This window comes from Cucumis sativus, chromosome 3 (genome assembly GCF_000004075.3).
Source record: "Cucumis sativus cultivar 9930 chromosome 3, Cucumber_9930_V3, whole genome shotgun sequence".
Classification (NCBI taxonomy): domain Eukaryota; kingdom Viridiplantae; phylum Streptophyta; class Magnoliopsida; order Cucurbitales; family Cucurbitaceae; genus Cucumis; species Cucumis sativus.
In genome coordinates this window covers 15,845,488-15,857,968 of record NC_026657.2, presented here as the reverse complement: position 1 = coordinate 15,857,968, position 12,481 = coordinate 15,845,488, and the positions used below count along the sequence as shown (strand labels likewise).

Genomic DNA, 12,481 nt, shown 5'->3' with positions numbered 1-12,481 from the left:
CAAATAATTAACGCAGCAGCCAAATAATTAACATAACATGAATGATAATTAATTAATCAAATGATTAATTAACATATGAGTCAAATGAATAATTAACACGAAACGCATATGCGTGCCAAATAATTAACGCATGATGCACGACACTAATTCATTAACACAACAACCAAATGAGTAATTCAAATCGATAATTAACACAACAACCAAAATGAGTGCCAAATAATTAACGCAGAATCATCAACCATGAATTTAAAAAAAAAAACAATAAATTTAATTAAATGGACCTAAAGAAAACTTACCAATACGTCTGCCTTAAATTCACAGCAAAATGTTTCCTTCTTGATCTCTTAATCTCTTCCTAAATCACAAACAGATGAAAATATTTCTTTTTTACGTGCCTTGAATTTCAAAATCTTCACTAGAAAGAATCTCCTCATTCTCTTTTTATGGGCAAAGGTTTAGGGCAAGTTTGATCGTTTATTTTTAGATCAGTAACTGAAGTAGATTGAAAAGACAATCGAGAGAAAGTGGGACAAGGTGAGAGAGTGGGAGAAAGTGAGAGAGTATGAGTGTGGTGACGAAGGAAAACAAAAATAGGAGATGATTGAGAAAAAATAGGAAAAGGAAACAACTTTTATTTTTTTTTAAATATGTTTTTGTTTTTTTATTTTTTGTTTTAAAACATAAATTTAAAATTTAAAATTTAAAATTTAAGATTTAAGATTTAAAATTTAAAATTTAAAATTTAAAATTCAAATTTAAATTCAAATTCTTTTATTAAAACAAATAAACAAACAAATAAATGTAGGACAAAATACGGTATCTACAATTTGTCCCCATTTGTCCATCCTGAAAATATTTAAAGGTGGACAAATGAAAGAGATAAAGTATTTGAGTCAATTTTTTTACTTTTTAGGGAGAGACCTGAAGAAAGAACAAAAATACTATCAAATGAAAAGGATATCAACCTTATCTCCAAAGTTAGGTATGATAAATAATGGATCTAATAGATAGGTTTCGGCCTCAGCTTCAGATCTGTGCTCGATTTATTCAAATTTGAAAAAACATCAATTTTAGAACTTGACTAAGTTCAATAAGGGAAAAGACCTGATAGACAGGCTTCAACCTTAACTTTAGATTTGGATTTAACCAAATTTAAAAAAAAACATCAACCTTAGCTCTAGGGCTAGGTTTGATAAATAAAAGAAAGGACCTGATAGACAAACTTCGACCTCACCTTTAGATTTGGGTTCGATTTAACCAAATTTCAAAAAACATCAACCTTAGTTCTAGGGCTAGGTTTGATAAATAAAAGAAAGGACCTGATAGACAGACTTTGACCTCAGCTTCAGATCTGGGCTCAATTTAACCAAATTGGAAAAAAAACATCAACCTTAGCTCTAAAACTAGGTTTGATAAATAAAGGAAAGGACATGATAGACAGACTTCAGCCTCAACTTTAGATATGGGCTCGATTTAACCAAATTTGAAAAAACATCAATGTTAGCTCTAGAACTAGGTTTGATAAATAAAGGAAATGACCCGATAGACAGACTTCAACCTCAGCTTCAGATCTGAGCTCGATTTAACCAAAAATTTTAAAATAAAAAAAAACATCAATCTTAGCACTAGGGCTAGATTTGATAATGTGGACTCATTCTTCTTTTAAACCGAGTTGAAATTTAATTTTAAAATATTATGTTTTTTAAAGAAATAAATAGCTTACTACTCCATTTTACCAATACCATTAACAATTTATCAGCATGGTCATTATATGATATAATAAGACATATATCACGAGAACTTTTTAAGCTGTCAAACTCACTACTCTTCGTATCAAACAAACGAATCCAAACTGCGTAAGACTGCACTATGTTGTAAAGACCTAATGTGTTTTAGTCTTGGACTTCACAAAACGCGAATCCTTTAGGATGTAGACTTCCAATTGTAGCAACTCACAGTTGTAGAGAAATTTGTCTGGACTTGTAAACACCTATATTTTTCTTAAGTCTTAACAAGAGAAAATCATAGCTTTTACTTGGTTTGCAAATACAATTAGTTGTACTGAATATTTGTTAATTAACAATAGATAGAATAATGGATGTTTACTATAATTTGATGACATTTCAAAAAGGATGAAAGAATGATTGACAAATAAACAAATGTTTGATAAATATGATAAGAAATGAAAATGATTCTTGGAATAGGAGTACAAAGAGAGGAGGTAAGGAGAAATTTATACATATGGAAATAACATTCTAAGAACTAAATGTAAGTTTTCGAGAAATACCCCTGACTTCTTTCAACACTACGAAACTTTCTATGAAAAGGCCTCATGCATAATATCTTCGAACATAATCTGAATTCACATGATTTTTTAACTCAACGCCATCCATATTGGTTAAAAGCAAAGCTCCTCCTGAAAAAGCATTTTTCACCACAAACGAACCTTCATAATTACGAGTCCATTTTTCTCGATGATCCTTTTGAAATGGAAATATCCTTTTTAACACCAAATCTCCTTCTTGAAAACTTCGAGGGTGCACTTTTTTATTGTATGCACACATTAGTCTTCTTTGGTAAAATTGTCCATGACTTAATGCTGCCAAACGTTTTTCTTCAACAAAATTCAACTGCTCATAACGTCGTCGTATCCATTCAGCTTCATCTAGCTTAGCGTCCATCAGAACTCTCAATGAAGGTATCTCAACTTCCAAAGGTAGGACAACTTTCATACCATAAACCAAAGAAAATGGTGTTGCCCCTGTTGAAGTATGAACTGATGTTGATATCCATGCAGTGCAAACGGTAAAATTTTATGTTAATCTTTGTATGTTGTTGTCATCTTCTCAATGATTCTTTTAATATTTTTGTTGGCTGTCTCAACTGCCCCATTCATCTTGGGGCGATATGGAGTCGAATTTATGCGATTGATCTTGAATTGCTCACAAAGTTCATCCATCATTTTGTTATTAAGGTTCTTGGCCTCTGTAAAAATACCCTTCGAAAGAACATAACGACTGATCAACTCTTTCTTGATAAACTTGAGCACCACTTTTCTTGTAACGTTATAGTAAGATGTCGCCTCTATCCATTTAGTGAAGTAATCAATAACCACAAGAATAAAATAATAACCATTTGAGGCTTTAGCAAGGATCAATGGGCCCAATAACATCCATTCCCCACAAAGAAAACGACAAGGGTGCTGACAAGACATGCATTGGAGATGTTGCTGCATGGATCTTATCCATATAAATTTGACACTTTTTACATTTCGTTGCATATTTTATACAGTCTGATTCCATCGTTGTCCAATAGTAACCAAATTTAAGTATTTGTCTAGCCATCATATGTCCAGTAGCATGTGTTCCACATATTCTTTCATGAATTTCTGTCATAGTTTGTTTTGCTTATTCCACATCAACACACCGAAGGAGCACATTATCATGGTTTCTTTTATAAAGAACTTCATCACTTAAGAAAAAGTTCATGGCCAACCTTCTTATTGTGCGCTTGTCATTCTCTAAAGCTCCATATGGATATTCTCTACACTTTATGTATTGCTTGATGTCAAAATATCATGACTTATTATCATTTTCAATATTCATGCAATATGTCGGCGCATCTCTCTTTGTAATTTGGATTGGATAAAGTTCACACTCAAGGTTAAGATTAAACATCACTGCCAGGGTGGCTAATGCATCTGCTATTCGATTGTCTTCCCTATGAACATGATCAAATGAAGTTTTCTCGAAATTTTGAGATAATTTTGCAACGTATTGGCTGTAAGACACTAATTTAATATCTCTTGTTTTCCATTCTTCCTTGACTTGATGTATTACTAGCATTGAGTCACCCAAAACTTTTAACTTTTTAATACTCATGTCGTATGATGCTTGAAGTCCCATAGTACATGCTTCATATTCAACGATATTGTGAGTGCAATCAAAACATAACTTAGTCGTTAGGGGAAATACCTTTCCTTCTGGGAAAATTAGTACAGCTCCAATTCCATGTCCCAACTCATTTGAGACACAATTAAAAAGCATAATCCATGTCTCATGATCTATAACATCCTTTTCAACTAGAAATATGTTTTCGTAAGGGAAATCAACCCTCATTGGCTCGTAATCTGCTACTGGTTGGGCAGCTAAATGATTAGCAACTGCACTTCCTTTTATTGCTTTTTTAGTAACATAAATAAGATCATACTTTGACAACAATACTTGCCATTTTGCAATCCTCCCAGATAATGACGGCTTCTCAAAAATATATTTTATTGGATCCATTTTTTAAATAAGCCATGTCGTATGATATAACATATATTGCCTCAAACGGTGAGTAGTCCATACCAAAACACAACAAGTTCGCTCTAACATTGAGTATTTTGACTCATAATCAATGAATTTTTTGCTCAAATAATAAATAACGTGTTCTTTCTTCCCTGATAAGTCATGTTGTCCTAAAACACCATCTATAGAACCTTCTAATACTGTCAAGTATAGGATTAACGGTCGCCCTGGAGCTGGAGGTATCAATATAGGTGGTCTGCAAATACTGCTTAATTTTGTTGAAAGCTTTTTCACAATCCTCATTCAATTTTTCTGGATTGATTTAAATTTCTATAGTCCACACACATTCTCACTTTTCCATCTTTTTTGGGTACTCAAACAATGTTTGCCACCCATTCAGGATATTCGGAGACTGCGAGGAACCCTGCTTTAATTTTTTTATGTACTTCAACTTTTATTTTAATCAATACATTAGGCTTCATTTTACGTAGCTTTTGTCTTACTGGATTGCATTATGGCTTCAAAGGAGAACACGATGTACTACAATATCTGTATTTAACCTTGACATATCCTGATAACTCCAAGCAAAAATATCTGAGTACTCATGTAAAAAATTGATTATTTTTTTTTCGAGTTTTACTAGTCATTGATGTTTCAATTTTTTACCTCTTTTTATTCCTCTTGAGAACCCAAATTCATTACTTCAACTAGCTCTTAGTGAGGACCTAGGATCTTATCTTCTTCTTCTATTAATCTTAACAGTTCTGAAGATATTTTCCGAACATCTTCATCGTCACTCTCTTTGTCAGATTCCATAGTGTATATTAAGGTATCAAGGGTAAAACCGAAATTACTAACATCTTCGTTCTTATGAATGTTGTCTATGAAAAGGTTTAAACTTTTGTGTTTAATTTGCAAAACGCAAGAAAGAAAAAAAAATGTGAAGATTTCATTAAATAACAAAAAAAAAAAAAAAAAACATTCATGTTGTAAAGCAAACAAAATATTGTGGCCTTGGGTAGAGCCACTAGAAAATTAAAGAAATTTGACAAATAAAAGTTTAATCATTACTCTTGAAAATCTTTTGAGAATGTAGGTAGATCTAAAACATCCTAATTGTTAAGCTCGAAATCAGATGGACATGCATAAACTGTTTCGCCTTCAAATGATGCTTCTTGTGCCACTGCTGCAATTAATATACTCTCCATCTTCGTTAACAAACAATCATTTGAATCAGAGTCATGTGATAAGTAACTTATACCAGCACTCTTGAAAGTATCATATAATGTTGGTATAAATTTTAGACTTGGATCAAGCTCCCTCATCTCTTGCTTTGCCAAACGTTTTTCTTCTTTTCTTCTTGAAGCCTAATCTTATCATATACGAATGACATATAGCCCAAACCAAAATTTTCATCATTATTTGGTGTGTTAGTGTTTCTAAGCTTTGATTCAAAGAATATCCTCCACCTCTCATCAACCTAGTGGTCATAACTTCCATTTTAGGCCTATGTGACTTTATTACTTCATCTGCCTCAACATATGGGGTTGATATCAGTTTTGTTATAAGGAAATCTTCCTCTCCCATCAAACAAATCATCTTACTCCCAGTAATAAATTTCAATTTTTGATGCAACGTGGATGGCCCCACTCCTGCAGAGTGAATCCAATGAAGTCCTAATAAAAAAGTGTAAGTAGGTGTTATTTCCATGACTTGAAAGACTATATTGAAAGTACATGGGCCAATTTTGATTGGTAATTCAATGTTACCAATTACTTCTCTTCGTGACCCATCAAAAGCTCTCACAACCATAGTGCATGCTTTTTATGTATGACATGTCCACTGGAAGCTTCAATAGTGTAGATTTAGGCATTATATTAAGAGCGGAGCCGTTATCCACTAAAACTCTCGATATGACATAGTCCTTGCACTTTACTTGAATATGTAGTGTTTTTATATGCCCTAAACCTTCAGAAGGAATTTCATCATCCGTGAAGACTATACGTGGAATTTTGAAGACATAATGTTTCCAATAATTCTGCTGAACTTTTCCACTGAAATGTCATGTCCAACATGTGCCTTGTTCAAAATATCTAATAACACTTTGCGATGAGGCTCTGAATTAAAAAACAAAGATAATAAAGAAATTCGAGCTGGAATATGATGCATTTGCTCTATGATCTTATACTCACATTGTTTTAGTATTTTTAAGAATTTGTTTACTTCCTCATCTGCAACAGGTTTTTTGCATTCTATATTTTTTTCTATGATAGACATCTCTACATCCTGCTCTTTGTCATGTTCATTCACATTTCTTTTCTCATTTTTCCTCCCTTGCCCCAATGTCAAACTACCTGAAGGAGTTGTTAAATTATCTGGTTTATATCATCTTCCATTTCGAGTTATCCCGCCGATTCCTGTTATATTATCCACTGAAGGACCTGTAATGACTTGGCAATCATACCTTACACTGCTTTCAAATCCTTAAATTTGAAAGGACGCGGTACTTGGATAGTGAGTTGTTTAGGATTGCAGGAAGTTGACTTATTACGACTTTCTTGATAAAAGACTGTCAAAGGCCTTGGTAAAAAGGAATTTTCCTTTTTTTCAACTTCATCCATTAATGCACATATTTTATTGTCTTTCATCTCATCTTTTCCTTGTCCTCTGTATACCGTGAGTATCTTTGAATCCATAAATTGTTGTACTTTAGATCTAAATTTATAACACTGTTGGATAACGCGGCCTGCAACTCCTTGATGGAATATACAATGTCTGCTTTCGTATCTTATGTTGGGGTCCAAATATTCCAAACTAACATATCCTGCTTCGAAAATACATTTAAAAAGTGTTTCCATAGGCATCACCATCTCATGAGCTTCATTTTTACACTTTTCAACAAAGCAATCTACAACGTTCACTTTTGAATTTTTCATGATTATGAAGTGGATTGTTGTTGACATCCGGCTTCTCACCAGATTTTTTGAAGCTTAACCATCCAACATTAATTAAAGATTGCACCTTCCTTTTCAAAGCTAAACAATTTTTAGTTGAGTGTCACTCCTCTGACATGATAATCACATAGAGCATTTGAGTCATACCATTTTGGATAAGAAGGTTGTACATGATTTATTGGGATAGAAGCTAACTGTCGATTCTGAATTAGCTGAGGTAAAAGTTCTGTATATGTCATGGGAATTGGATCAAATCGCCATGTATCTTAGTTGGTCTTGCTACCCTGACCTTGTACAAAAGGTTGAGAAGAGTTTGAATTAACAGGTTTTGGGGCTCCAGAGAGTGAGTGAGCTGGTACATAATTGCTATAAGGATATGAGTAACATTGCTTATATATGAAGGAAAATTTTAATCATGTTTTCTTTGGCCAAAAGTTGATTTGTGGTTCCCTGAATTAGAAAAACCAATTGCATGAACCTCACTTTCCTTCTGCTTAGATGTTGTTCCTTTCTTTAATCCACCACACTCAGCTGAAGTCTCTGTTAACCTCCCGTGCTTTATCCCATATTCAATTCTTTCACCAATAACAATAATGTTAGTAAAATTGGTTGTAGCATTACCAATCATTCGATCATAAAACGGCGTCCGCAAAGTATTCATAAACATAGATGTCATCTCTTTGTCTGTTAATGACGGCTGAACCTCTGGGACCATATCTCTCCATCGTTGAGCATATTTCTTTAAAGCTTTTTAACTCTTCTTCTCCATCCGTTGCAGGTCTAAATGATCTGGAGTCTTATCAATATTATGTTTGTATTGTTTTAGAAATGCATCAGCTAAATCCTTCCAAACATGAATGTTTGCATTATCTAATTGAATATACCATCGAGTAGCTGGACTAGTCAAACTATCCTGAAAGCAATGGATCAACAATTTATCATTACCAATATGCGCTGCCATTTTTCTACATTACATTATAAGATGACTCGTTGGACTCGATGATCCATCATATTTGTCAAATTCAGGAACTTTAAACTTTGCTGGAATGATCAAGCCTAACACTAAGCACAACTGTGTTGCATTATATTTTCATAAACGTCAGTCCTTTCAATTGCTCGCAATATTTCTTCCAAAACATCTAGCTTTTGCTTAGCTGCAGTGTTCTCATTTATTCCCATGTCTTGAATTTTAGCTTCAGCTTCCAATTGTTCTATATCCAGGACAGGAGGTGGAACATCAAATAACGACTTCATAGCAACATAATGTTGAGTGGTTTGAGACTGTGGAACATTCATGTGGCGTTGCGTAAATCCTGGGAGATAAATGGGATCATTGGTGTCTTGAACTGGATTGCTTGATTGTGTTGTTTCTACAACGATTTTTCCTTTTCCTGTTGAAAGCAATTCTAATATTTTTGAAACTTGTTCCCCAAGATTATTAATATCTTATCTCATTTTATCCATGTCTTTATTTTGTTCTTCCATGATTTGAATTTTATGCCTCGTATTGTAAGGATGGCGAATTGGAGTAGGGTGAGCTAATGTTTTCCTTTGATTATTTTGAAAACTTTTGAAGACCAAAGAGTAGAGAAAAAAAAGATTTTTTTTATTAAATAATAAATTCAAATACAATAAATCCACATGAAATATAAACTTGACAGAATAAAAATCAAACTAAAATAAAATTAATACAACAAAATGCAATAACAATAACTCTCATTGCTCGTAATAGCAAAATAAACAGCTTAATGAAAACGACCAAGATGTCCAAGTTCTCTGCATATCATCTTTAAGAATCTACTCAGATCATTTGCATGAGGTTGTATTGAGAAAAAATTAATCCTTAAATCAACTACTAACCATTCGGCAAAACCATTTGCTCTTCTAGACACTATTATGAGAAATCCAATTGTTTGATCTACACGTTCAACTAACACTTGAAAATCTCTCCTTTGCAAATCATAATCAACCTTCATTTGCATGTAATCTGTCTTCAATAATTCGTATTCTTGCACTATCCTCTCACTTGAATTTTGAAATGCAGTAAGTTGATAGTGTAAGGAATCAACATAATTTTTCAGTATCTTATACTCTTCAGAGTGCTCGACCATCTTCACATGTAGGCTATCAACAATTTGGCGTAGAGAATGATTGTGTACTTCCAAATCTACTATTTGTGCTTTCCGTTTACGAATTGATGTATTCAAATCATTGACAAGCTCGAGAGAATATTCCTTTCCATTTTCTAAATCTTTAATATATTCATCTTGCGATTCTACTATTGCCTGTAATATTGTCTTTTCATTTTTCAAGCTTCTATTCGCTTTATTCATTCGCCTCATCTCTTTATCTAACACCTCAAGATTCTTTTCTAACTTATCTTAATTTTTTAAGAAACTCTTGGTCTTTTCAAGCTCTTTCTGCAAAAAAGTCATATGATCCATCCATTGGCTCGTCTCCTTTTGAAGTTTCTCATTCTCTTGTTCTAATAGTCGATTTTTCTCTTCTAATTTAATGGTCTTCTCAACCCACTAGTCTGGTCGTTCAGAGCTCGTCTCTTCTACTCTTTCAACTACCTCCCTTAAGGTATATATTATATTCTTCCTTCTGTTTGTCTGCCATGCCTCATATCCACTAATAACCCTTTCATAGTGTCCTTTGTCTTTTATCTTCCTTACAGACTTCCACGCACATACTGCTCGATGTTTTTTCTCTTGACAGTCTTCAAGATCATATGAAAAGTCAGATTCTCATAGATTATGAGTTGGTAGTATAAACTATTTGAGCCACACCTGACGCAAAACTAACAATGGTGTATAGTTAACACCTCCTCATGGTCCCAACAAAGGCACACTATGAAAATCTCCACATCTGTAAATCACTGCCTTCAAAGGCATCAATTGAGCCTTCCATATGACATTTTCAGAACTCAATGTTGAAAAGAAAGACACTCAAGTCTCCTTCTTTGGATATGTTGGGTCCCAAACTGCCATACCAAACTCACTAACCATGTTTCATATTAAGTTCCATGGGCTACTAATTCTAACCTTGGACACCTAAACTCTGCATAAATTTGATATGGTTGTGTATCCAAATATATAATAAACGAACACAACAATTCAATTTTCCTGCCCCTTTATTTCTACAAAAGTTAAGTGATCGAAAAGTTTCAGCCAATATAGGTATTATAGGATCAACTCCTCGTTCTATTTCAAAAAATAATCTGATCAATTTCCCATCGACATAACCTTTTGCTTAAGGAAAAATCACCGCTCCATAAATGCATAATGCCAAGAGAGTAAGACCTTTGTCTTCATCAATGTAAGTTTGTGTCATCTTTATTAGATAGTCAAATGACACATTCTCTTCCACACCCTTAACTTTTATATGTTTTTGAATTTCTGTGGCATGAACGATTTCTAAATTTTTTGACAAAGTTTTTTTTGTCGTTTGCTTAGGGTTAAAGAAATAAAAAATTTCCCTTTCCCTTTCAAGCATGCTAAGCATAGGTTGATATTATTCTATGGTTGACAGTAAATCACACGACCCAAATGTGAAACAATTATATGTTGGATCCTAAAAATTAGTTATGGCTCTTAACGCAAAATGATTCACCGGTATGTACATCAACTCTGCTATATGTCCATACTTCTTTGAAAACATGAATCTCCGTTGAGGTGTCTATGCCTCGCAAATCATTTTTAGTTTTGCTAAATCATTTTGTGTAAAAGAGAGCTGACACTTGGATAGTACTGATATTTGAGAAGAAATGTTTATGCTATCCTCAAATTTATGACAAAAAGATATAGTCAAATCACTTTGCACAATAATAACAATAATAATAATAACGATAATAACGATAATAACGATAATAACGATAATAACGATAATAACGATAATAACGATAATAACAATAATAACAATAATAACAATAATAACAATAATAACAATAATAACAACAACAACAACAACAATAATAATAATAATAATAATAATAATAATAATAATATTTATTTAATACAGTTAATATGGTTCTGGCATGGTTTAGATTTGAACTCAGATAACGGTACCAGCATAATGGAAAATACAATGGATGAAAACGAAGATTTATTTAATACAGTTAATATGGTTGAATTCATTCAAGAACAATCTTGTAATGCATCCAACTATGTTCAATGACGCAAAGAAACCCTTATATCTAGGATGTAACAAATTCACAAAGTTGTCAGTCCTCGTGAGATTATATAAACTGAAGGTTAGGTATGGTTGGAGTAACACTAGCTTCTCTAAGTTATTGCATAATAAGTGATTTATTACCTGAGAACAACGAAATTTCATGTTCCTTATACGACACGAAGAAAATACTAGGTGCCTTAGGACTAAGTTACCAAAAAATTGATGCATGTCCTAATGATTGTTGTTTGTAGAGAAAAGAATATGAAAACATGACCAAGTGCCTAAGTGTGGTTTGTCAAGGTGGAAGATCGCTAAGAACTCAAAACAGGAAAAAAGTGGTGTGGCTACCAAGAAAATGTGGTATTTTCCAATAGTTCCAAGATTTATAAGAATGTTCATGAGATTTGAAAATGCTAAGAACTTGCATTGGCATGCGATGAATAGGAAAGTTGATGGTATTTTGAGACACCTGGCTAATACTCCATCATGGAGGTTGATTGACCACATGTGGCCAACCTTTGGGTCAGAACCAAGAAATCTCCATTTGGGTTTGTCCACTGATGGAATTAACACATTTAGAGATCTGTCGACGACCTACAGTTGGTGGCTTGTTATTACTACAATATACAACCTTCCATCATAGTTGTGTGTGAGAAGAAAATATTTGATGTTGACAATGATAATATCAGGTTCAAAGCAATCAGGATACGATATTAATACATACTTAGCACCATTAATTGATGACCTACAGATGTTGTGGGAAGATGGAGTTCGTTGTTTCAATGCATATAAAAAAAATATTTCACATTGGAGGCTGTCTTATTGTAGACCATCAACGATTTTCCAGCATACGATAATCTATGCGGTTTTAGTGTCAAAGGATATAAGGCTTGTCCAATATTTGGAGAGAAGACTACTTCAATAAGACTGCAACATATAAAAAGTCATACACGGGACAAATGAAATATTTGCCAAGACATCATCTATACAGAATACAAAAGAAAATTTTTAATGGTAAGCAAGAGCATGGAAGTCCTCCACAACCCTTGTTGCGGGAGGCCA

The 12,481-nt window shown here is 33.3% G+C and overlaps 1 protein-coding gene across 1 annotated transcript; it reads right to left on the bottom strand.

Annotated features, from left to right (window-relative positions):
- Window positions 1-3,575: 3,575 nt before the first annotated feature.
- Window positions 3,576-4,286, bottom strand: LOC116402889. The gene has a single exon (XM_031883319.1). It carries the CDS (start codon window positions 4,284-4,286, stop codon window positions 3,576-3,578), a length of 711 nt encoding a protein of 236 aa, XP_031739179.1.
- Window positions 4,287-12,481: the final 8,195 nt, after the last annotated feature.

Coding starts and splice junctions, on each gene's coding strand:
- LOC116402889 (XM_031883319.1), bottom strand. CDS start 4,286: ATGGATCCAATAAAATATATTTTTGAGAAGCCGTCATTATCTGGGAGG.